Source organism: Botrytis porri, assembly GCF_014898465.1.
Source record: "Botrytis porri strain MUCL 3234 chromosome Unknown BPOR_017, whole genome shotgun sequence".
Taxonomy (NCBI): Eukaryota; Fungi; Ascomycota; class Leotiomycetes; order Helotiales; family Sclerotiniaceae; genus Botrytis; species Botrytis porri.
This window is the reverse complement of record NW_024066091.1, coordinates 365231-391474: the sequence shown is the minus strand read 5'-3', so window position 1 is coordinate 391474 and position 26244 is coordinate 365231. Positions and strand designations below refer to the sequence as shown.

The 26244-nt window shown below is 43.9% G+C and overlaps 5 protein-coding genes across 5 annotated transcripts; 1 reads left to right on the top strand and 4 right to left on the bottom strand.

Annotated features, from left to right (window-relative positions):
• Positions 1 to 2363: 2363 nt before the first annotated feature.
• On the bottom strand, positions 2364 to 7791 carry EAF01_010652 (uncharacterized protein; the record flags this gene model as incomplete). The annotated part of the gene is made up of 4 exons (XM_038918909.1): positions 2364 to 2969; positions 3028 to 7142; positions 7244 to 7567; positions 7632 to 7791. 4 exons carry the CDS (start codon positions 7789 to 7791, stop codon positions 2364 to 2366), a joined length of 5205 nt encoding a protein of 1734 aa, XP_038765612.1.
• A 5786-nt stretch (positions 7792 to 13577) lies between these two features.
• Positions 13578 to 14838, bottom strand: EAF01_010651 (uncharacterized protein; the record flags this gene model as incomplete). The annotated part of the gene is made up of 2 exons (XM_038918908.1): positions 13578 to 14601; positions 14660 to 14838. The coding sequence occupies 2 exons, from the start codon at positions 14836 to 14838 to the stop codon at positions 13578 to 13580; spliced, it is 1203 nt and encodes a 400-aa protein (XP_038765611.1).
• Positions 14839 to 15056: 218 nt separating this feature from the next.
• Positions 15057 to 16282, top strand: EAF01_010650 (uncharacterized protein). The gene is made up of 3 exons (XM_038918907.1): positions 15057 to 15318; positions 15393 to 15711; positions 15786 to 16282. The coding sequence occupies exons 1-3, from the start codon at positions 15186 to 15188 to the stop codon at positions 15952 to 15954; spliced, it is 621 nt and encodes a 206-aa protein (XP_038765610.1). The 5' UTR covers positions 15057 to 15185; the 3' UTR covers positions 15955 to 16282.
• Positions 16283 to 17491: 1209 nt separating this feature from the next.
• Positions 17492 to 18685, bottom strand: EAF01_010649 (uncharacterized protein; the record flags this gene model as incomplete). Its single annotated transcript, XM_038918906.1, has 2 exons — positions 17492 to 18394; positions 18515 to 18685. The coding sequence occupies 2 exons, from the start codon at positions 18683 to 18685 to the stop codon at positions 17492 to 17494; spliced, it is 1074 nt and encodes a 357-aa protein (XP_038765609.1).
• A 1953-nt stretch (positions 18686 to 20638) lies between these two features.
• EAF01_010648 (uncharacterized protein) lies at positions 20639 to 24795 on the bottom strand. The gene is made up of 3 exons (XM_038918905.1): positions 23813 to 24795; positions 22745 to 23764; positions 20639 to 22693 (listed from the first exon to the last, which is right to left on the bottom strand). Exons 1-3 carry the CDS (start codon positions 24206 to 24208, stop codon positions 21299 to 21301), a joined length of 2811 nt encoding a protein of 936 aa, XP_038765608.1. The 5' UTR covers positions 24209 to 24795; the 3' UTR covers positions 20639 to 21298.
• Positions 24796 to 26244: the final 1449 nt, after the last annotated feature.

The following is a 26244-nucleotide window of genomic DNA, read 5'->3' as shown; positions in this document are numbered from 1 at the left end:
ATACCATCCAAAGAATGACAATAACTACCAACAGCAGGAAGTCTTCCTCGAGAAGACTCCCCAAATATACACATGGAAAGGCGTCTTCCAAGGACATTCCCTCCATTAACAATGTGTGACTACCACCCCCGCCACCTATTACCACACCTCATTCAAACGTCCTCGAAGCAATCGGGATCCCCGTACAGAGTATGATTATAAACTGAACCAACCATGCCTTCGGAGATACGTCCGGTGTTCGCTTCGTCTGGGCACGAGCCACATTATAGGAAATGTGGAATGTTAATGCTGGCACGGGAGTTCTACGTGCGACTTTTCACGAGATATCACTGGATTGCGACTCTGGAAGTCATGTCGCGATTCAACGTTTTATTATCGAGCATTCGGGATCGCACCTCTCCCCGGGTTCGGAAAAAGCCACGTCCGAGACCGGTTGTGCAACGCGGGGAGTACAGAAGGGGGAAATGTTTGAGGTCGGTAGGTTGCACCATTGCACGAACAATCATTTTTATACTATGCATTTATCATCTGATTATGGGGAATTCCTGTTGATGGATGATGTCACTTGGTCATCATTCATATTGTTGGTTTGAGAAGAGTACGTATGACATAAGACCTACGGTGTAGGTTTCCAGTTGTCAATGTGTATTCAATCTGAAGAGCTAGCTAATTACAGGAAGAAGCAACCCTTACATAGGCCATGCTATAGGACTAGCTCATTTTTAGTAGGCTATAAATGACTTGAGGCCATTTATTCAGCCTTTGTTCACACACATATTTTGATAAATTGTTTGAAATCTCTAGGACGTCGCTTCTTATTCGAAGAATTTATAAATATCTTGAATGTCTCACATGGCTTGAATAAACTAAAGCACCCATATGCACTGCATTTCTGAACTGTGGCGAGTCTCTCCACGTTACAGTCGTTGCCACGCAAACACGGCGAAAAGGGGATATCAATTAATATTACTTTTTGTTATATTAAACAATAGCTATATCTCGGAGGAATCAATTGGTGTAAAAGAAAACAATGTACCGATAGTTGATTTATAAGTATATTAAGATAGTAGAATAACGTGCATCTCTTCAAGGAGGGTGAACTTCCCTATTGAACTTAATCCTGGCGAAGATATATTCCTAGGTTATCGCCCAAAGAATGGATATGGATACAGAACTGCGAAGAAGGGTTTCACTTGAATGAAAGAGTCAGAGCTCGAATACACCTTTATACTAATTCTCAGCTCAAGAACTCAAGAACTAAAGAGCTCAACACCCTACGTTTCGACAGGGCGAGAAGATAGACAAAATTCAACGATGCAATACACGCATCAAACATGTCACCCAAAGCACTACGCGCAAGAAAAATCGCGTACAAGGTAAATCATCATTCTATTTGTTCTTGATCTGCGCACTGTCATTATGTTTTGTACTCCAGATATCGTCTTCGATCTCCCTTCTAGGATTGTCCAATCAACCGGATTTCCCTCCTGCCTTCTTTCCTTCCTGCTATGATGTTTCATGCTACCTCAAATCCAGCAAGGTAGTCGCTTTAGTGCATACAAATCCGATTAAAATGTTGATCTCATTGTTGTCATTACCTCCACTATCAACGGGAACTCTTCGTCTACCCATTTCTTCCACAACTCCTTCCTCTCCACTACCGATATGTATCTTCTCCAACCAAGAAACCCATCATACAAGCATTATCCGCCACCCACCACACTCCCTTCAAGCTATCTTCCCCGCTCTCACCATATCACATGAAGAATCAAAACTAAAAATCTCTATTTGAGCATAATAAAAATGTGTTTCCTCCCAGACGACAGAAAGAAGAATCAAAAAGCAAAATTGCAAAGATCATTCGCTAGTCTAAACAAGCAAATAAGCAAATTGGAGAAATGCAAACATCAATACCGTTCATTGCCATTTTCGTTTCGCTCCATAAAACACCTTCGCCAATTCAAAATATCAAAAAAAAAAAAAAAAAGCAAAAATGGTCTTCGGTGGCGCAAAAGTAAAAAACAGTAAACAAGTTGGAAAACTTTGTGGTATCTCGTAAAATCGCGGGACGTTAAATTATAAGGAAATAAATTGGTGAGTATGGTGAAGCAAAAGTTCGATTCTAGACCTCCACTTTCATACTACAATCGCGATATTTGAATGTTGTTTGCGAGGAGTGCTCGCAGTTTTCGCGGGTTTGCGGTGAGATGTTGTGGCAAGTGAATTCGTTGAGATAAATTACAGTGGCGTGTATTAGATGTAGATGTAGATAAGATGGGAATAAATCGTAAAGCGAAAGCCAGTAAAAGCGACGTAAGCAATTGCAGTTTGGAAGTGTTGATACAGGGCTTCGGATTATTCTTTTAGAAACAATTCAAACTGCCCTTCTTCTTTTTCTTACTACTAAGAGCATTCATACGTTCTTCAAGGTGAGCTCTTGCGAGCTCTGCCTCTTTCCTCTTCCGCTTCTCTTCTTCGACTTGCATTAAGCTCCAACGATTTTCCTTCTCGGCATCGCCATTCTTGGCCTTTTCCTCGGCAGCTTTCAATTCAGCTTCCAATTCATTGGCACGTCTTCGCCATGCATCACAATCGGCTTTGACCTTGTTGCTTTGTTTCTCGAGATCTGTGAGAGCTTCTTCGAGGGTGGATGTGAGTTGCTTTTCGGCGAACAGGTGCTTCTCGATAGTGCGGATACGAGCTTCTTGGTCCTCTTGAATTTGAGTTGCAGCGATGTCTTTACTATTGCGAGTATTGAAGCTACTTTGTGTAGGTGTTGGCGGAACTGGTGATGTTGAAGGAGCGGGTCCTGTCTGGGCAGTTCCCGAATTTCCAGGTAGTGGCGGCAAAGGAATTGCCGGGGGTGGTGATGGAAGTGATGTCACGGATGCAGATTTGTGGAGTCGTGAAGTGAGCGAGTTGGAACGCTTGTTGTTGGCGTCAGATTGCAAAAGTTCGTGATATTTGGCCTATTGAATGAGTCAGACATACTTAATACATAAAATGAACTCGAGCTTCGCAACTTACCTGAAGAGTGGCGTGTTCCTCTTTCATTGCATCCAGCTCAGTCTGGGCACGAAGAGCATTTGAATTGGCTTCGTCCAATTGAGCATTACGCTCTGTTTGGAGTGTAGACAAGCGATTGTTAGCAGCTTGATGCTCATCGAAATTTGAGGCAAGTTGATCCTCAAGCTCTTCTACTAATCTTGAATTTTTCTTGTTCTTAGTTTCGAGGTCATGCAGCTCCTTTCTCAAAGCTGCTAGTTGATCTGCGACTGTAGCATTTTCATCCCTCAGTCTGGAGCCTTCGGTGGTCTTGGCCAAGAGATTATCCAGTTCCGCCTTCGTATCCTCTAGCTCCTTCATAACAGACTGATTTATTGTTGATAACTCTTTAGTGAACTTCTCGAGCTCGCCGACTTTAGCTTCTTGGCCCGAAAGCGCTTTTTGGCTTGCAATGAGATCTGTGATCCTATCTTGTAGCTTCTCTGTACTGACATCTACTCCAAGTGCAAGCGCGACCTGGGTAGCGATCTTTGTCAGATCATCTCGCGCGCCAGAGAGCTCTCTTGTCAGTGCATCGGTGCTTTCTTGATGTTTAGCCTTCAACTCGTTTACCTGAGCCTCGTGGTCAGCCTGGCTATTTGAGCGAATTTCCTCAATCTCCTTTGCATGGTTTGCGTTTAAGAGGGATATTCCTTCGTGGTGAGCCTTGACAATGCTTTGATGCTCGGCGATCTGCTCTTCCAACCGATTCACAAGAATTTTGTGCCCTTCCATCTCGGCGGAGACAATATTTTTCGACTGGATGGCTTCCTCGAGCTGTTCACGAGTTGATGCATGGGCTTGCTCGAGCTCAGCGAATCGCGAGACGTTTGCGACGACAGAAGCCTTATGTTCCTCAACTTCTCTTTGCAAGTTTGAAATATGTGTGTTATGATCTCCAACTTCGCGGATCCTATGCTCCCCGCTCTTTACCAAGCTTGTCAATTGTTGTTCCAATGCAAATATAGTAGCTTCGAGAGTATTTTGAGAACTTTGCATAGAAGACAATACAGCCTGATGCTTTCCTTCCCAATTGATAACTTCTGCTTTCAGCTCTGCTATCTTTCTTTCATGATCATACTCTGCTCCATTACTCTCAGAGGTATCTTTGTCAGCGGAGTTACCATTAACCATATGGCTGAGATTGATTGAAGTCCGAAGAGATTCGATTTGCTGAAGCAGCTCCTTTTCACGAGCAGTGTGAGTTTCCTGAAGCATTCTCACTTGGTTCTCCGAGTTGATGATTTGGTCCTGCATAGTCGAGACTAACGACATATCCATAGGTGACGCCTTCATGCTCGATCGTTCTCTTGCAAGCCCACTAATGATCGTTGTCTTGGTTTCCAACTCCTTCTTGACTGTAGTGACGTCGGCCTCGAGCTCCTGAATGCGTTCTGAGCGGGTATGTAATTCGTGCATGGCGGTGTTCAAGTTCAACTCAAAGTTCGCCATAACATCAGGATCGTGCTCAAAATTTTCCGCTGCGATATTTCTCAAAGAGGCGAATGATCTATGAGCCCGATCGATAATCATAACATTTTGACTGGATTTGCGACGTATAACTGGCGTGCCCGAGCGTGGTGATGTAACTTCGGCATTCATTCTCGCTTTTGAAACCTCGGCCTTGAGCTCCTCCATGCGATCAAGAGCCGCTATGTGTTCTTCTTCTAATTGGGCATATTTCTCAGCAAGCATCACTTGTGCCTCTTCGTGCTCTGCGCCTAGCTTTCTTAAATGGTCAGCTTCCGCCGTACTTGTCGTGTCACTGGCCTCATCAGAGGTAGCTACCGACTCCGAATTTTTGATCACGGCTTCAGCATCAGATTGTTCTACGGTAGTGGGTAATTCCCCAGCTGAGGACAATTCCGATGAAAGTGATCGCGAGGATGAGTATCGTCCTCCACCCTTTAGCTCGTTCACCCTCGCGTCTGCTAAAAAAGAAGCTGTTCTTGCCGTAGGAGTTGACAAAATAGAATCACGTGCACCGGTATTACGGGCTTCGTCAACAGCGTCTTGAAGTTCGGCCAGTGTACGAAGAGCTTCTTCGTACTTATTTGAGAGAAGATCATATTCACCAACAGTAGCTTCATGCTCAACTCTTAGATCAACGAGTTCTTGAGTAACACTCTCGAGCTTATCCTCGACAAACTTTGACTGAGCCGGGCTTTGTGGCGAATACTGGCTACCGATTTCCTCACTTAGCCTTTTCAGGGGAGTGTCGAGCTCAATTGACTCTCCACGATCGGCGGGGCCATCAGTCTCGGGTCTGATACCATTCGCGGGGCTCACCGAAAAATCCTCATCACTTTCGTTGTCGGTCTCTAGAATGACATTCTTCTGATTCCTCCTACTTGCAAGACTTTGTCGACGGCTATTCATGGCAATGGAAGATCGCTTGCTATTCAGGGCTTTATGGTCGTCGCCATCTTTTCCTTCATGCTGAATGCTATCCAAATCATAAAGCAGGCTGTCTAATTTCCCAAGACTTCGTTGGCGTTCAATAACGTGCTCCAATCGATCAATCTCACGTTGCATCAGTTCCGAATCTTGATCGGCCTCGGCTAAGCGTTCCTCGAGAGTCGAGATGTAGTCTTCGGAAGTAGCTTCATTTTCGCGAATGCGAGCAATCTCTTTGCGGAGCTCCATGACAATTGCCGAATTTTTATCTTCGCCTGATGTATGGCCTTCGAGCCTTGTTTCTAAGTCATGTAAATAGCTTTCTGTATTAGCTTCTCGATCAGCCAATTTTTGCAAGCGTGCTTGAAGCTGTTGGTTAACTGTCTCGGCATAAGCACACTTTGCTTCTTTTTCTAAAAGTTGAGTTTCGGTATTGGATAAAGAAGATCGAGTGCTAGAAAGAGAATGTTCAAGACTTTGAATCGTTTTTTCGTATTCGAGGACCACTTGTTCAACCGCCTCGGCGAATGAGTTCGAGCGTTTTAGTCTCTCTGTGGCACTGTCACCCAACGTGTTTTCATGAGCCTGATTATCAGCAACTTCCTCATCCCTGGCTCTGGCTAATTCCGCTATAAGTTTAGCATGTCGTTGGCTAAGGGCCGTGTAATTTTCCTGCGTGTCAAGTAGCTGATTATGCAGTTCCACTTCTCGTTCGTTTTGTCGCTCGGGCCTCTCACTCGTGGGCTTGCTACGACGATCACCCCCGCTTTCACTGTGCTTAATCTGATCCCGAAGAAAAGCGACTTCGGCTTTCAGGCGGTCGATGACAGCTTGCTTGTCGCTCTCATCTGAGACTTGCTGGATCCGAGGCTTGCTTTGAATTGCGCGGGCACGCTGAGCATATTGCACTGTATTCAGAGTTTCGCTCAGGTGAAATTCAGCCGGCGTAACACACGCAATCATGTAAGTGATCGCGTTACCTCCAAGTGAATCCTGGAGTAACCTAGTGAGTTTTGAGTCTCGGTACGACACGTGGGATCCGGCTTGTCGGGATGACAATTGCGATATAACTTTGCCCAAACTAGCCAAACCAGCATTGATGGAAATACCTTCCTTAGCTCTTTCTCCTTGTGCGCCGGTATTCTTTAATCTCTCACTGCCAGCTAAATCGACAAAATGGAATTTGCTGTCAATTGTGACCACTTCTCCACCATTCATGGCTTCTAGTGGAACGGAAAATCTCTTTTCGGAACCTGGTGTTACTTTCGATTTGCGCTGGACCAGGTTCAAACTGAACACAGCATGAGATCGTGAAGATTTGGCGTTGATCGCGGTTGCATCAGTTTGGCGAATCATAGACCCAAAGTTTAGTGCCGCCATGAGATCTTCCACAGTATTGATCTCGACTTGGTGTAATCCGGTAAGAAGGATATGACCCTTGGTGTTCTCTCGAATATTGACCACCTCTCGTTCATGAGCTGGTGTATGTTCGGGAACTAATAAATCTCGCAGCTGCTCGTTGTAAATTTCGACATACGTTGCCTTGAGACTCCAAGTCTTGTCCTCCGCAGACACAGCAGCAGGAATCGTGGAGTACCTCTTGGGAGCTCTTAGACCAGTCATGGAACTCCGATTGGATTGCTGTGCTTTCCCGCCGCCGAGTTTCTCAAATATTGCCATGGCCGCACGTGGAATAACACCTAGACAATTGCACACATATTAGCATCTTCCCGATTTGAGTTTTATAGCACGTTGTGCAGCAGCTCAATATCGGATTGAGTGCGACGGATCTCGAACTCACCCATAACCTCGGATTTTCCTTGCTCGCCTGGACCGGATGTACCCATTGTGAAGGACTTTCCAGCACCAGATTGTCCATATGCCAGCATAGAGACATTGTATCCCTGAATGAACGCATTTGTACTCTCTACCAGATATTCCCAAATCCCTTCCTGGTCCACATCTTCACTAAATACTCTGTCAAACACGAAGATCTTCTTTCCCTGGGGAGATTCGATTGCTAAGTTTGTGGGTGAGGTGACCTGTACCATAGGTCGTTGAAATCTTTGTGGGATGAGGTCGAAGCCAGGATCGGTTGGTCGAAGGGGTGGTCTAACTCGCACAGCTGCAAAAGTAACTCATATTAGCATTATGAGCGACACATACAAAATGAATCAGAGATTCCATACCAACTTTGACTGCAGTTTTGCCATCTTCGTCTGAGGCTCGACTTCCTCCAGCTTTACTGCTCATGCTCATCCGACTATTCGATCTTGGTACTCCTTTCATCATTGCACTTGCGGGCCTAGGCAGACTCACTTGGGGCGATTCTGGAGGGGAGCTGGCCATGGCTCTACAGGAGCGTTCGTTGCGACAAAATGTTCTGGAGACCGCAATGTAATATTATGTCGTTGTGATTGTAAATAAATTGGACAATGTTTTGATAAGTGATTAGAAGGTGTCCGATATTGTTAACCCCAACGCAAATTCATTGATTAGAGATTGGCAGAGTGAGAGTGAATAATATTGTAGTTGAAGAATCGAGCGCTGCAGGTTTTGGCTTCCTATCTATTCTCCTCTCCTGTTATTATCCAGGATGTATAATGCTTCCTGTTTTTTTCGTCTGACCAACAGGGCCAACCAGAGAGGTAAGCGAAATGTTGGAGATGAACACGCGTTATAGTTGTTGTCGATTTATTAGCAACTAAATTGACTATGTAAAGATCTTTTCCTTCAACGCGTCCTGAATTACTTTTAGGATATGCGGTATTAATACAGGTTGAGAAGTATGAACGATAATAAGAGTTACAAAGGGATGATTGGGTATACAAAAACGATTGGAGGTGATGTGAGGTCCGAGGGAGAGACGAGAAAGACAGTGGTAAAGTTAGTAAAGGGCAGTTTGCGCCGGATGCTGAAAGAGAATGGATGGCGATTATACGGAGCATGTAATATGTAATGTATGTATGTATGTATGTATGTATGTACGGAGCATGCACTGTGTAGGAAGGGAAGGATGTGAAGAATTACGAATGAGGGAAGATTCACGCAAGCCAATCCTAAAGCTTCAACTCGGCGGAGACAAGGAAAAGGACTGAAATGGGGTATTTGCGGTGCGGTTCGTGGGTCTGAGGAAAGTGGCCATGGCGAATTTGTATGTACGGAGTAGTTAGTATGTAATTATGGATATATGAGCCTAGGTAGTATGTACTGTACAGTATTCAGTATACAGTGTACAGTGTACAGTGTACATTGTAAGTTTGGAATGAGGGTAACTTACAGTGGATATTTCTTAGCAATTGCCTATTATTTATTGTCTATTATCTACTCGTATGATTTAGGAAAACTGGCAATTGAGTATGAGTGAATAAATTCATAAATTCGTAAATTCAGAGGGGTTTCAACCCTAACAAACACCAACTATCGACCTAAGTACTATTGCTAACTACTAGGTACCTATTCTGTACAAAATAGATAATAGGTGATATACCAACGAGACAGGGTCTGACAGACAGAAGTATAAAAAAAACATCGGCTTGTTATGGAGCACTTAAGGTACTCAGGGTATCCCACAAAACTCTAGAATCCACTACCAATGCCTACCACGCACGAACTACTCGGTATTATGTCTATGAAGGAAGTCCTGTGTTTACTGTATCTACTGCACCTACGACCTTCATCGCATCCACCACTACATCCACTATATCCATTCTAACTTTCTTACTAAACATGCTAACTCCCAGAATGAAAGTGGTGGTTTTTTTCAAATCTTCCAGCATATCAAATGGGAAATCTGACAGGGGAAATGTAGTCGATCTCCCATCCTTGTTTGGCGCTTTCATTGGTCGGTTCCTGATGTTCCTGGCGTTCCTGCTTCATTCAGGGACAAAATATCTAATTGCTGTGCTGCACCTCATAGCATAGCTAGTACAGGAGAATGAACTATAACTATACGGTCGTAAACTTTAATCTCCATCTACCTACTTCGTAAGTAAAAACCTCATCTCCAATGTGCCTCAACCAGCTATTAAATAATAAATCAACGAAACAATTAAAAGTGTTGATCCTAAAAGACGAAGTTAATCACCTCTCTCCCTCACCCCCTTTTCTCGTTTGTTGTATGCAGAGCACACATTAGTACAGATGCATAGGTAGGTTTGCAGTGTACATCGTTTGATACCAGACAACATGAAAGCTACTCTCCTTACAATCCCCACGAAGAGAGGCCAACACCAAGAGCATTCGGCGATTAGTCACAAGAATCGAGCCCCCTAGATCCCAGATAGCACACGAGGCAGCAAGGGACCAGATGTACAAAGCGTGTATTAATAAGTATCTAGGGTACCAGCTTTCAAAAGGGGGTTAGGGTCAAATGTACTTACGGCGGTGGCACAATTAGGACTTGGACTCCCTTTTGATCTTTTTTTTTTTCATCCAAAGTATATCCATAATATGAGGATTAACCTTGTCGAGATCTTGCAAGCTAGATTTTTGACCTTTCCTTTGACACAGTGACAGATTGATGAGATTGAAAAGATCAGAAATATCTCTGAATAAAGGGGTGAAGGATGAGGACAGCGACAATGAAGGATTATGGAGTTTTGAAGGAGGCGGCACGCCGTTGGATGCAAGTGTGAAATGTGCAATAGATGTCGACAGACATGTCTACCTTCACTACCTACCTACTCATCCCTCCAATCATTGGCCAATGTGCGTAAGCACACGATGTGTTCCGACTCCCCAGAAGAAGTGTACGGAGGAGGTAATAGAGGTGAAGTTCCTACCAGCCTACCAACCAGGTATCGCAGGGTTCATCAAACGTGAGGCTAAGATGCAAAGATAACGGCTTGAGAACGGCTATATGTAATAGGAAATGATCTTGATGAAGTCTTGGTCGCTTGGGTAAATGAGAATCATTTGTATTGTCTACGGAGTAGTCTCATAAAAACTCTACCAGAACTTGAAACTTAAAATTCACATTGCTTTCCTTTCCTTTTCTCCACCCCTTAGGAATTTTTAACGCCTTACGGAGATTACACTGTCTCTATCGCCTTGAGATTTCAGCTTGAGATTAAAATAATGTCTCGAATCATATCTTCGAGACTCAAGAGGCGTCGTCCATACAAAGTACCAAGTCGTCATCCACAGAGGCCCCAAAGTGTACAAAATGTACAAAATGTGACTTTGCCTCTTACTTCCCCTCCAAGATTTGTGGGCTGTATCAATAATACCTATCTAGATAACATGCTCATCGGTTGTACCTGTCGTCTTGATCATGTGCTAGATCACTACTACATGCATCGGAATATTTTATTATTATGCATGCCTTACGACTTGCATATTGTACATATAAGCACGCTTTGATAGAGTCGTTAACACGCCAGAACAGTCGTGTTGAACCCTGTCTAGGCAGGTCTTGTATGGTATTATATTGACCAGCTGGATATGGTTGGCATAGTGATGCTACCATGCTGGCTGGAAGCAGTCTTAACTGAGCCTCATTATGACTTTTAACGTCATTCTAAGATTACACACCTAGCCATTATTATATTATCAAGATTAGACGCAATGAAAAGGCCTCGTTCACCAACGGAATTCGCGGCACGAAACTCGACGAGAATCTTTGTCTGGTCAACCGGAGAATATTTCTACTCTGTAAGCTCAAGTCGATGGTTTCACATGCGGTGCATACTATAAGTCGTCTACAATCTCAACTGTCTGAGATTCGTTTATACAGTGGCTCGAGGGACGGCGATCTCTTGATACAGGTAGCATAACCTCTCAATCACTTAACAGTCTGGTACAACCATACCACCCTCTTCTCCATCTTCTCATCACCATTCCGTCTTTTGCGAATCCACTGAGCCATCTGCATGGTTCGTGCAGTAAGGTTATCATCGGCACGGGCCAAACATTCATCTGTCCAAGCGCACATCGAGTGAACCCAAGGAATCCTGTTCATGTATGCACAGTAGTAGGCACAACTTCTTGACCCCTCGAGTTGATAATCCAGTGTGAGTATTACCAATCATCATCACAAACCACGATACCCTGAAGCTTGGCTTACGAATATTTAGCTATATTGCTTTTTCTCCCTCAACGGGCCCCCAAATCTTATCATACAGCATGAAACCGTTGCATTTTTTATCAAACCGGTAACTTTTACGTTCTCCGTGCAAATATTCCGGCGAACAGATGATCGTCGCCCGAATCACCAGCTCATCATACCTCTACCAATGATACTCAACGTCCTGACTACTATTACGCTTTGGCCATCACGCTTCTCTGATCCGGAGGCCGGCCGGCCGTCTTCAAGACGGCCAAATAAAGGTTCACGGGAATGCAAGATTGATTCCGAAAGCTACGACGGCCTTGGAAGTTCTTATATTTGACGTCAAATACGACTTCGTCCATCCGGCAGTTTATGTACGGATTATTCGGAGAATGTTTATGCCGTCAGAGTATTTGAGGATAAAGTGGCTCCTCGCGTCCCTGAAGGTGATTTGCTAAAACGGACATCTCGTTGGCCTCTATTTTCAGATTATCTGGCGACATGAATGATCCTTCGTAAACCTTACAAAGTATTGAGGCCCACAGGTATGCACGCGTGTGTTTATGCAGCTCCTGCGGTACAATTAATATGGCATTTTGAGCCGAGATCCATGCACAAGCATTCTACCTCTCCCCTCGCAAAGAGGCCAAATATTCAAAATGATATCAGATTTCTCTACACGTGAAGAGTATTAAAATCTGTCAGAGGGAGTGCCTATCCCTCCCAACATTTCGGCATATACAGCATCAATAGCAACAGAAAGTGTCAAAGTTTTTCACTTTCATCGGGTCCTCCAAAACATGAGTCTCTTACCATGATCAAAAAGTTGTCTTTCTGGCAAAAGGCGCAGGATATACAGTGTGGAGTAAAATGTTATCGATTCCGTAAATGCAAACCTTTTTCATTTTTGTTTCCACCTGCACTTTCCCATATTTCAGTCATCATTCATACACCAGCTACGTCTCTTAGACGCTCAAATCAAAATCGAGGCATAGCATCTCTCTCGCTTGAAAAGGTCTTTCATATTATATTTCCATTCTCGACATATTTTGAGGGCTATGGCTATATATTCAACCATGGGAGAGCATAACAAAATAAGAACGAATAACTCACGGTATCCAATCATAAATCACTCCCTTTCAATATTTCAATATTTAAGTTTCTATAAATCGTATTTTCCCTCTTTTCATATCTCAATATCCGGCGGTCGAGGGGGTAATTCATGGATAAAGCTTTCGTTATAAATACCTAAGTATAGCGCATAACATAATAGTAGAGCATAGATAAACCCTTCAACAAGATTTTCATCTCTACCTCGATTAGCTCGTATAAGATACCTACCTCATATCAACTCTATACAAACAAAAAACACACAAACAAACTACATCCACCCCTTTCTCATACTCTCCTCATTCTACTCTTCCATTACATACTAGGTGGACAAGTTACATACACATATATTTACACATAAATATAAAACTAATACAAAACCAGCACAAAACAACCTCACAGAACTCTTCTTCCTGTATCTTCAAACTCGCCCCGACGAGAAATTGGGAAATTGATGATGGGTAGGTACACTGACTGGTAGGTAGCGCACGGTGCGATGGCATGGGTTAATGTGATGTATGTGACAGTATTTTGTAGTAGGGGGTGGAGGGATTTATTATTGGATTATGGGGTTATATGGGATAGTAGTGGGTGGTAGTTGATGGGGAGAGAGCGCGAGGTGTGTGGTTTGTGGGTGTGTGATGGAGGGGTTTGAGGTGAGGAGGAAGAAGGAGGTGTTGGTGGTTTGGATAGAGAGGGATGGGGTGAACGAGGCGAGTAGACGGAAATAGGTCACAAGTGCGTAGAGTGAGATTTAGGTAGAAAGTTGAATGGGCGAGATGGGTTGAATTGTTTGCTTCGGCATGTGTGAGTTTGTACTCTAGTATTATCGAGAAGGAATAGAAAGTCACAAGATTCTGGAAGCAAAACTTCGACGTGTATAATAAATCTTGAACTGGATCATAAATGAATCCCAGTAATCATTGTAATCAACTCCATGAAGGGTATCAATCCCAATACACTTACACCTTCGCTATGCTTCGATATCCATCACATGTCCATTCTCTCCCTCTTTCTGTAGCCTTGCAATCTTAGCCAGTATATTTCTTTTCCACACCTTATATTCCGCTCTCTTCTTCTCCGTCAAATAGTCTACTTTCGCCTGTCGCATCGTTCCGAGTCCATATCTCATTTCGTCTTCGCGAACTCTGACTCTCTGGATTTCATCTAGAGCATCCTCTCGCTCTTGATCATCCTCCGAATCATCTTCACCGTCTGCTCTAACCATATTCTGATACCAATCCATTTCCAAGCATCCTTTATTACAAATCTCCGCCATCCATCCATTAACTTCTTTCGCATTACTCCTCTCCTCCTCCTCATCCTCCTCATCCACCTCTGGTAAATCCCAGCCCTCCCACCCTGCACCCCCAACCCTCCTCTCCACCTCTTCATCCCCCCTCGCCAATCTCAACACCCTCAAAGTCTCCAACCTCTTTTCCTTAAACTCCTCATCACTCAACACCTCCTCTCCCGTCCTCAACTTCCCCCAAACAATACTCCACACCGCCATCATCATCGCCGGCCACCTCCCCATCATCTCCTCCCCCTTCCTCATCTTCTCTTCTTCCCAGAAAATCAAACTCTCCACCCCAGCCAAAACATGCGGCGTCGCTTCCTTCATCCCCAATGTCGCACAGAGTTCTCGACCAACCACGCCCACCCACCTTGGGATCTTCGACTCATCTCTCTTCTCATACCGTAACCCTTTCTTCGGAGTGCGAAAACTCGCGAGACTTTTGGATTTAGATGGCGTACTTCGTTGCGGAAGTGTAGTTTTTATGGGTGCATCATTATGACCCGGTGTGCGTTTCTTCGCTGATTGTCTACTCGGCGTCGCATTTCCACTTTCGAATCCGGATCCCTCAACTCTGGCGCGTTTTTTCGGTGTTGTGCTATTCAGTGTATGCTCAACATACGCGTATAATTTCTTGTAAACTCTAGGGGGAAGTGGAGGACGAGGTTCGATTTTGGGAAGATTGAGGGTTGTTTTTAAACTGGGATGTGATTAGTAAATAGGTAAAGGAAATTTTGTTCAATTGTCTGGGAACAAACCGTTCGCAGGCAAGATTGGCACATGCATATGTCCTCCCAATTTCCTGCTCTTGACTTAAGGAACATCTCAGGCGCGATTGAGAAATGAGGGAACTGGTTAGGGCGAGAAGTTCTGGGGGAAGAGTGCCAGAATATCGGGGGATGAGATTCGAGAGGACTTGTGAGGTGGCTTGATTCATTTTGGAGTATTCCAATTTCTGTGATGGGTTCAAGTGCTGGTGTGAAGAGAAAGTTTTGGGTATGGTTAGAAAGTTATGGCATTGATAAAGATGTCGATATACATCCAAGCTCAACCATCATGTGTAAATATACGGCAGCTCAAAAAAATAAAGGTCCAGCCCCAACCTCGAGTATACACCCTGTCTTATCCTTGTACTGACGTCGGCCCCGGAGCTTACCCCTGAATTCCACATCCAATCGTCTCGTCTCGGCGATGCGATTCCCAATTCAAATAACCCCAATACCGACTTCATATTTTGCGACAACAAACACAATTCATCATAATTACCTTTAACGACCTACGATAATGACTTTGGGACTCGGAAGGATAGGCGGGCTTTTAGCTTGTGTCGGATTGGTCGTGGCACATGGAGGTGTAGCACATCAGAAACCTTTGGCCGTGGATCCAGACGCGGATTGGGGGACTAGACATATGGCTGGTGAGATTCCTTCAATTGTTTTATTTTTCACTTCGATGCCGATGCGGTGTATCAATTGACTAATTTATGAATAGAGGAACATCATATAGAAAATTTTGATGCGGGAGCTTTCTTCACACTGCACGATTTCGATGATAACGGCGTATGGGACCAAGCGGAAATCCTCAAATTCTACGGCATGGAAGACGAAACCGCAAAGGATGTGCCGCAGGAGAAGAAGGATAATATATTGAAAGAGATATTGAAGTTGATGGATGATAATAATAATGGACAAGTGGAAAAGGAAGAATGGGATAGGTATTCGGGAACGGGAGGATTGTTACCAGATTTTGGATTGGGACCTGGTCATCATTGGGATATTGAGATGGAGTATGAGATTCATCATTGGCAGAAGTACGTATGGATTCCTTGGGGTAAATTGAGGAAGGGAATTTTATCTTAAAGAATGCCGGGCTAATGTGATGTAGATACCATGATGAGAATACGAAAGAAGAGGATCTCATACACCCGGAGGATATTGAACATTTTAAGAAACACGATGAATTGGAAGATGAAGCCGATAGAGTTGCAGCTTTGGATAAGATGTCCATTGTTGAGCAGAATATTCCTGATAAGTTCAGAAAGGATAAACAATAATTGGTTAACTTATGTTGAAAGTATAGACGTAATGTCCAGACGTTGAGATGATAGATTTTATACCTAATAGATAAGTATCAATACATACAGAGATACCTTTCCCAATACCTAGCTTTTACATACAAACACTTTTCCAAGCCATCTAAACAATGGGAAATGTCATGCGCCCGCATTTATCATTTATTTCTTCCGTCATTTATGTACTTATTTGGATTTCAAAAAATGCTAGAGCTTTCCTCCAAGTACTCTTCTCTGATCTTGAGCCAAAATAAGGTTCACCAACCACTTCTTTTTCTCCCACAAAACAAAAAAAATCCAATCATCCAAAATGGCAAAAAACCGTCTAGAGGGAAACCTCTCCTAAATGAAGTTAATTTCCAGCTGCGCTCTTCGAGATGAGGGCATCACTGTCGATTCGCTGCTCAGACACTCCATCCACCCGAAGGTGTTACAACGCAGCGGTCGACCAACTGCGCCAAGGCGACCCGAATGGAGTGCTGATGACCGAGAGTAGCGACGTTGTTTGGATATCTATATGAGGATTAGGCGAGGCTGGTGGTGGTGTTGGAGAGGCGATGGGTAAGTTGGTGTTCATGAATTGAATTATTTGGGGGGTTTTTGATTCCCCTTCTTGTGATCGGCAAGGAGTGATTCGAGCTTGGGATTTTTGGAATTTAGGGTTAGAAATCAAATGCTGATATTGGGCTTGTGGGAATCTTTTCGAAGTCTCGATTTAGGAGATGTGGAGCTATTGCGAAAATTCGTTTGTCGACGGTAAAGGATAGGTTTCCATACTTATAATGTACGTATATGGTACATCAACTCCTCCACCCTCTCACGGTTTGAAGTTCACTCTTTCATTTCATCGATATGGAAGACCGGGTCAATCCTCCAGATTCCTTCATATTCAACCATGTGCTCTAACCATTCTCTGGAAATAACCTTGCTGCAAGAGATGGGCTCGTCGCCCTTTATGCGATATTGTCGGATGATGAATCGATACCTACTTCTATGGTGCTGCCGGTGTGATTTGAATGCATTTGGAGGAGTTGAACATGCTATCTCTTCAATTATGGAAGCATTACGGTGGAGCGATTGAGATATCACCATCCTTCTCGATATCTTTCGATGATAAGTTCCAGACATATAGTAGTCTGCCCGTGTGGATATTATAGTGATTATAAAAAGCTGGAAACTCGCAAACGGGCTGGATGGGTTCATTAAAGGGATTTTTGGGGTCCATGATAACCATGGACTTTGGGCTCATTTGACGCTTGTGATGTTTGGGGTTAAATGGTGTTATGATCGAGGTTATCTCGAATTCGACTATGAGTCCGATGGAAGGAGATGGAGAATATGAAGCATTCTTTGGTGGATTATACAGTGAGATGGGCTTTGGGTATTCTATTTGATATGCTGAAAATCGAAACTGCGTGTCGTAGATGAAGTTAGGTTAGCTCTCGCAGTTTACCTCACTCAATAACCAATCACTTTGGATGGAAGATCTGCATCAGTTGGAAATCATGAAATCCATAGTTTATCTACCGACATAAACGTCAAAAACACAATGCCAGACATCGGGAGCAAAAGTCTTAACAAATTCGACATGCTCAACCGTCGCATTCCTTCCATTAGCTCGTTCCTTAAGCCAGGCTTGGAACATCGCCTCAATCTCCCCCTTCCTTCTTTCCACCTCTGCAATCCCGACATTCTCATGTAAATGTAACCATCCGTCCCCTCCCAGAATATTCATAGCCGATTTCCATGTAGGTTCGCTTGTGGGCAAGAAACCACAATTTACATGTTTCACCAAGCCAAGGCCCTTTATAGTTTCCAACTTCCTCTCAGCCTCCACATTACTCTCCAAAAACACCACAATCCTCTCATCTCCAACTTCTTCAACCACTTCCCCCTTCTTCACAACCCTTATCCCCCATCCATTAGCTATCGCTCCCCTCCTCAATCCCTCAACACTCCACCCATTCAATTCCCATCCCACAACCCTTCCCACCCCCATCTTCACATAACTAAACACAAAATACCCAATCCCCGCATACAAATCCACCGCAGTCCAATTCCTCCTCTCTTCCTTCCCTACCTCCCTCTTCCCATTCCCACCCATCAAACCAGCATCATGAAACCCCAATAACCGAGCCTTCTCCTTCACATTCCCCCTACTAAACATAGTCCACCTAGGCGCCCAAACCTGTTCAATCCCATTCTGTTTCGTACTGACCCAAAACGCCTTTTCAAAATCTTCTTGCGTCGGTTCATCACCTTTGAAATCGGGTCCAAAATCTCCATGTAACATGAGCAATGCACTAGGACTTCTCAAGATATTTTCTTCATCGTTTTCTCCTTCTTTCTCTTTCTCGTGAAGAGGTATCCCGGCATTAATAGCAAGATGCGTGAGTTTCTTGCCTTCTTTCTTTGATACGCTCTGTAGAATTTGTGTGAAGAATGCTTCTTTTGGGGAAGGGGAAATACGAGAGAAGAGAGAGATCCAATGGGGTGAGGAGAATGATCCAGATGGGAGAAGAAGCATGGGTGAATATATCACCCAGCGCTTCGGGGAGGTGGATATGAGTAAGTCGAGGGAAGCTGAGATTTCTGAAAATAATGTGGAAGGGAGTGTTTGAAAAAATGATCGGATGGTGGACTCGATAGGATTTTGAGGTTTAGGTTTTGGGGGACGTTTGTTTTTGTGCGGGGGTATGATATGTGATTCCATGATAATATTCTAGAAAGTACGAAACTTTGTGGCGTTATGTTTATATTTGAGGATAGTGATCGAAGAAAGATATGATCTATTTACCCATGTTTTGCTTCAATTCAATTTCTAGTGATCTTTACGGTGTGGGTTTATCGATAGCGGATCGATATCACATGACAGTGCTAGCCTTTGATGTGCTTAATTTAATAAAGCCACATCATGATCCGTCTAAGAACACATTCCATTATGTAAGCTTTGGTTTTTGGACTTCATGTCAATCAACCTGCACAATTCCATGGAGCATATTACAAGGCTACATTGTAATCTGACAGCTTTACAGAAAGATTGCCCTCTTATACACTGGCATTTGAGGAGAACTCGAGATACACCAAAAGGAGGCAGAATGCTGGCTGGCACGGTATGATCAAAGCTGTACTCGTGTAAGTTGTATAAGCTCAGTTGAAATTCTTGAATTACCTGGTGACAATTTGAACCTGTCTCCTTGAGTAAAGACACTAAACCCCCGACTAGTGTTGAGGATTCTTCGGAAGAAGCACTTTACAATGCAAAGCTTACAGCTACTCGTATCCAAAGTCAATGAACCTGACCATGGAAACGACGTCATTCCGAAACGAGATGGAAGGAGGGAGGTAGAGAGACATTGTGTCATCCTGTTGAAATGGTTGTTTCCTATCATAGACCTTATTTCATATCTACTCTTTAAGAGGCAATTCATTTCACCTCTTATTATCGTCTACGCGAGTAATGCTCTCCTCGAGCGCTAGAAGTAGAGAGGGCGAAATGTTATCATTCTGTATTGATTCCAATCAACGTCTTGTCAAACCTTAATGTTACGTATATACTATAAACATCAAGGAACCCCCCTTTCACCGCCCTCCCTCAATATCTCAGACCGCTATCCAGAGAATTTCGCTTTTAAAAGACACTATCGCTTCATGAAATGGTTTTCTGTCGAGGAGGAAACGATGACTCAACTCACCATTCAATATCGCGAGAGACTCGGCCGAAAAGAAGCCCCTATAAAAATCTCCTCGCTTAGATAAACTGCACTGTCAAGCCAGGTCTGATCTCTCACCCTTTGTGTTACAAACATGTATACCCATGGCAAAAACGCATCAAAAGTTCGATATTTCGAGGAATCTAGATCGTCTGTATCCAGGAATAAGCAAAGAATCATTAAGACTTACAGTCAACCCCACGCCTGGAATCCCTACTGTGACACTGTCAAGTCCGAGGTAATATTGAGAACTTATTACCTAGGCACCTATCTAGACTTGTTCTAAATATATGATTATATCTACACACTGCATCTATGTGAACACTTGAACTGCATCTCCATTCATCCCATCTATTCATCCCATCTATTCATCCCATCTATTCATCCAGTCCAACCCAAACAGACATAACCCCAACACCCAACCCAAATCAAAAGCCAAATGAATCAACTAACCAACCCACAACTCCAAATTTATACAGACATTTGATTTATACAGCCCTGCAGCCATCTTTCCTCCTCTTCGCCTTCCCCTCTTTCATGTTCCCAAATTCCCAGTCCTCACTAGTCACTCCTTCAGAATCTATCTCACCCACTGACCTACCTATTAATCACCTACCACCTGTTCACTACCTACCACATACCACCTCATCCCCATCTCCATCCCCATCCCCTACCAACCACCCACCTCATCCCCTCAATCTAATCTCCATCCCCAGGTAGCAAGCACCCCACCATTTCAATACAAACAAACATATAAACAAACACCCATACACTTCTACAAAAGTTACTCCACTCCACTCACATAAGCTCTCCTAGTCAGCACTCCCAACCCCTCAAAGAATATCTATACCGCATCCATCCCTATCACAGCGCATGCCGTACTTGTACTACCTACCTACCTACATACAAGTAACAGGGATATTTACTGCTTCCAACTTCCAAAGTTCCATTCAGTCAATCAGAATCAACATTAACGTGCTACAGATCCCAAATTATCCCATCACATCGATCACATCAAACAAGTACCAATCAAAATTGAATATTTAAAAGATTTTCATTCAACTCTGTTCTCTTCTACTCTTACTATCCACTTCTTCCTCTCTTAAATGCCATTGCTTAATCTGTGTTACATACAACTAACTGTTCACATCGGGTATTATCCTCAAGTCGCTCGCTCCATCTTAACAAAAAAAAAAGAGTAGTATCACAATACATATCATGCCCATTCGCATGGCTATCCATCCACTGAACCATTCATCCACCACACCCAATTTCCCTTCCTACCCAACCTAAGAGTTGATACCTCTCTATCAACTCTGTCGCCCATCCACAAATCCAGTGAAGAAACCTCTCCCGAGAGAATCTTGTAAGAAAACTATAAAAAAAAACTAAAAAGTGATATAAAAGTGTGATGGAGAGTGCTTAGCTAGCTAAACCCAGCAAAAATTCAACAGATGTTGCCTCACCATCCAACGCCCCCGAAAACACGCTTGAGAGAAATGAAAAGGTGGGATTGAAAAATAAAGGGTAGAGGCGTTGTTCTGGAAAGTTTAATGCTTTCGAAAAGATTCGTCCATTCCGAGTTTCTTCAAAAGCATTAAAGGCTGTAGTGGCTAATGACCACCAAGAGCGCTTATCCTAGCTCCTGCAGGCCGGCCGAGTAATCCTCCAGGCTTTCCACTCATGCTGTGTCGTAGACTTCCAGTGTCGCTTCTGCCACCAAGCTCTTCATCGCTGTCTTCGATGATTCTGGTTGGTAAGTCATCTCGGACATGGTATTGCTGGCTGTGTCTTTCGGGTGTAGTGACAGAGGAGCTAGCGACAGACATGGCAGTGCTGGATCTGTGGCTGAGATCTGGAGTTGGAGGAATGCTGGAAGCGCGACCACTCGGATGGAGCATGCTGTCTTCGCCTGATTGCTCACCATCACTGGTCATTGTTGAGAGATTGCTTTCACGATGTCTTCGTTGCTCTCTCATGGCAAGTTCCTCAGCTTCGGCATCTGCATCATGAGCCATCATGAGACCCTCAACAGCTGCTGCACATTGATCGCTAATATTTCGGATGATGTGAGCGATGGCATCAGTCTTATCTCGAAGGTGACGATCGGCAACATCGGCAATGCTGATTGCACTGTAGCGTTTGCTATTTCGTACGCTACCAACCAGTCTAGCCTCCATCTCAGGGGTCATATCATCGCCAGATCGGGTGATTCGGTGGGTACGTGAGGGTGTGCGAGACGAGGCACGGGATGACCCACGCTCGGAAGGTCCTCTGGATGCGGGTCTCTTGCCGTCGGCCTTGCCCTCCTCGGCGATCTCGCTCATCATTTCTCCCTCTTCTTGGTCGAATTCAGCATCGAGATACTCAGTGATATCTGGACTCTTCTGGATAGTGCGGACCAAGTGCTCCAAGTGGTGAGATTGACCACCAATAAGACTACGGAGATGCAGCACAACTCGCTGTGCCTCATCTCGTTGTCGTAGTAGGGTAGAGTTGGTGCGTTGAAGGTCTGCAAGTTCTTTCTTGTTGCGCTTGCGTTCACGCTCGAGTTCTTCAGCAATCTCTTGTTGGAGAACAAGCGCTTCGAGGGCGTCATCACGCTGCTTTTCTGTACCAGCGAGACGGGTGTTAAGACGAGCTGCATCGTCTTTCTGTTGGTCAATAAGGCCGGTAAGACGTCTGTTTTCCCGTTTGTGGGTTTCAATCTTGACTTTAAGATCTTGAGTCTCCTTAGTGAGTTGCTCAGCAAAGGCTTGGAACTTGAGGAATTGTTGTTTCCAGCTTTCGAGCTCTTCAACCAAGAAGTTGTTTCTCTTGGTGACTTTGCCGAGCTCTGTATCCATGCGACCCTTGAGGTTGATGAAATCTTGCCATGCCTCAAGCGCATCTCTGGAATATTGATTTCTCTCCCGTACAATCTCGTTTAGATGTCTCATGGAAACCTTAGTCATTAAGGGTTTCTTTTGAGCTCCTCCAAATACAGCCTTGATTCCGGTGTTTCGTCCCTGAACAGAGTTAGTGCATTCCAGAAATAGCAAGTTCAAAATTTTACTCACCATCTTTTCACAAACATGATCCATCACGGCCATAGTAGCATCTTGATTCCACCATTCTGGGTCTTGAATAGACTCAACTTCACCGCGCATAACAATGATTTGACCAGCTGGAATCAATTTACCACCGCCATAAGCTGAACGAAGATGCTGTGGTACACCAGAAGGTGTTACATCACCGTTGAGAGCTTGAGTAATGCGATTGACCATCTTTGTGCGTTGACCAGCGGTCAAAGCGGTAGGTGGGCTGGATGTTAGAACGAAGTTGCGATCCAAATCCACAACCAAAGCGTCTGTGGGTGCGGTGAATAAGGATCGACATTCTGCTGTGATTCCAAGAATGTATGGCCCAGGCTCCTGAACAAGTTCTTGCGCGTGTCTTGCATGAACAACCGGAACATAAAGGCCACTCCATTCGTAAACTCGAACAAAGTATCGAATAGTCTCTGAAGCCACTGTGAGCATGGCAGGGTAATGGGAGACGAAGATGATTCGGCGAGTGGGTGATAAAGCTGCTTCAATTACTCCTACAATGTTAGGAATAGATAAGCAAGAGAACAATGGCCACGTGGCGAAGTTCTGGAAGCCCGTTGGAGAAGATGGGAATTGGTAACAAAGCGCGTAGTCCTTCATATCAATTCGTACGAGATCATTGAGTCTGGGAGCGGGAAAGCTCAGTATTCTCGAGACCTCTTCGGCGTGAAAAAGATTGGTAGCTTTGTTCCAATGAATCCACATTCCTCGGAGGTAGTCACCTAGCAAATTATACAATGGGTATCTGGAAAGGAAAGACAAGCAGTATGGAATCCAGTAAGTTTCGTCTGCCGAGTCGTAAAAGTCCGATTCTGTCCTCCTTCTCAAATCGCGAATTGTCTCTGCACGCTTCTCATCCGCTCGGGACCAAACTCGTAATGCGATACCATACAACGTATGCGAAGAATCTTGCTGAAGAACGAAAGAATGGTGAACGCAATGAGGTTGACTGCGTCCTGTACAGATTTCGACATCGTGAGGGAAGCATGCCTACTATCAGTTAGTAAAGTCTTACCAGGGACTCATTTTGTTCCTTACCCTCATCGCAGAGTGAAGAGCTCTGGCGATTTCATTATCTTGCTCCAGTCGAGGACTGCTACCGAGAATTTCAGGAAGCCAAAACTGACCCACGGCGCCTTTCATATGTTGAATCTTCCCTTGCGCTGGGGCTGGAGCCTTCACCCATTGTGCTGGTTCTCGGCCAACACCGCATACCATGTAGGCATGAGTGAGAGTTTTTGGTGTGCGAGTTTGAGGTTTTGCATTGAGCGAAGAAGGAATGGGTTGTGTAATTCTCGAGTGGAGAGAGGAAGTTCGGCTAGGAATTATGAGGTTGTGATCCTGGTTATTTTCCCGAGTACTAGGGCGCTCATCACCACGATCTCTGGTTCTTGGTCGGAGGTAATTGGATGAACTTGTAAGAGATGGAGCCATGGTTGGAGATGTCAAGAGAAGTTACGACTCCTCTGATTGTAGAATCCAAGTATGATGCTCCTCTGAAAGAGTAGAAGACAATTTGAAAGAATATTGAAGATACCTCGAGAACCCGACAGATGCCGACAAGAAAGAATAATACGGTCGTAGAAGCGTCGAAGAATCAAAGGAGTGTGTATCTTGAGTATATCAAGTGAATTGATTATATCATTCGATCATGGAAATTCACTTTTCTTTAGGAACGACAGCTCGATGTCTTGATGCTTTGCAGTGGCCCCCTTTTTGGTACAATGCGCGTTTCTTGTTCCCTTCGTAGTCCCGGTTGGTAGAATTGACAATGGAATCTTTGATATCTTGATCCTACCTTTCTGCTGCTTTCTGCAAATTGCAGATTGTGGTGCAGTCACGAAACTTAAAGACTGAAAGAATGAAAGATAGGAAAACGAGTGAATGTAGAGAATGGAGAAGAAGAAATCCAGATGATGAAGAGATATGGTAGACCAGCAAGCAAGCAATCGAGCAGGCAAATGGCAGGTAAGGGAAAGCAGGCAACGTGGGTTGGCAAAGGACCAAAAAGAGGAGCATGCACAGAAGGTTAAAATTGAGCAGGGGAGGGAGAGAGGGAAGTATTCAAACCGAAGCTCAAGGTATTATTTATTATTTATTATTTATGATGATTGATCAATCGTTCATTCATTCATTCCTTCATTATTTATTCCACGTCCCAAAGGGTGTCTAGCGTGGTTTTAGTTTTAGGGTGTGAAGCGAGGGTCTAATATAATTGGGTTAAGATTTAGGAGAGATTCAAAATAGTGGGTCGATTTTCAGGAGAGTGTATGAAAAAAGGAAAGCTAATGAATGCATAGGTAGTCAGCCGTCAAAATAAATAAATATATGAATGACTGATTGATTGAATGGTCGTATACTTATGATAGGAATACCGATAATAATAAGTGCAATGTACTTCGCAGTGTATCTTGACACCTCTCTAGTATATCTAGATAGTAGGGATTCACATATATAATCACCATGATATATAGCCATCTAGCACATCCTTTCAAGCCTTTCTTTCACTGTGATAGCAGTCGTGAGTAGTGAGTGAGTGTAGTGATGGAAAGGCCAGGAAAATGAAAGTGCAGAAAAGAAAAGAAATGAAAGGAAAAGAAAAGAATGACAGCCAAAAGCAATTCCTGGAAAAGTAAATTCCCCCTCCCCTCCCCCCAAAAATTAAATAACACCAAAACATTTCCAACCACCCTACTCCAGAAGAAGCCATTTTCCCATTGGAACTTTTGATTGCAGAATGGCGAATTGACCCCAATGCAGTGACATTGTGACGGGTAGCAAAATCGAGGGGTGCTTTGATGTTTCTTCTCCATTTCCCGTACCATTTCTTCATACCATACATTAGTGTGATGTGTACTTACATTAGTCTCATGCGCGGGATTGCAGCTGTTTGTATCTTTGCTCCATCAATGGGGAGATCAAACCAGAGGAGAAGGAAAGAGAGAATGAGTCGACGAATAGGTAGCTCATATCTAATACCGAATCCCCATATCTCCTCCCACTTTCTGTCTCCTTCAACCAATTACTTTATCAATATCACGATTCACAATCATCAAAAGGAACGAAATCTCGAACGGTTCGGTTTGATTCATCCATCAACCCTGCCCCCTTCCACGGGATGTTTCCTTTCCAAGCTTCTTCCCCCTTACTCTAGTTCATAGAAGGGTCTATATAACTTTACCAAATATCGTAACGATTATCTGCCATTATACGAAGTAAAGACTTACCAAGTTACCAACGCGTCCAGATTCAACACAGACAGACCAGCCAGACATGATTGGGAAAAGGAAAGATTCAGCTCATGGCCGTTTTTAAGTTTGCTTCAGTATTTATCCATCAAATCTCCCCTCAATTTCTGATATATGACACAAAAATCTTAACTCATGCGCAAACACGCCCGGACGCGTACTACTTACTATAGTACAACTACCACCACCACCACCACCACTACTAACGTACCGTCTACAAAA

Bases quoted from the DNA above. Each gene is read 5' to 3' on its own strand.
- EAF01_010650 (XM_038918907.1), top strand. From the start codon at position 15,186: ATGACTTTGGGACTCGGAAGGATAGGCGGGCTTTTAGCTTGTGTCGGA. The intron at 15,319-15,392 runs GTGAGATTCCTT...ATTTATGAATAG, and splicing joins GGGGACTAGACATATGGCTG to AGGAACATCATATAGAAAAT. The intron at 15,712-15,785 runs GTACGTATGGAT...AATGTGATGTAG, and splicing joins GAGATTCATCATTGGCAGAA to ATACCATGATGAGAATACGA.
- EAF01_010648 (XM_038918905.1), bottom strand. From the start codon at position 24,208: ATGGCTCCATCTCTTACAAGTTCATCCAATTACCTCCGACCAAGAACC. The intron at 23,765-23,812 runs GTAAGGAACAAA...AACTGATAGTAG, and splicing joins CTCTTCACTCTGCGATGAGG to GCATGCTTCCCTCACGATGT. The intron at 22,694-22,744 runs GTGAGTAAAATT...AACTCTGTTCAG, and splicing joins ATCATGTTTGTGAAAAGATG to GGACGAAACACCGGAATCAA.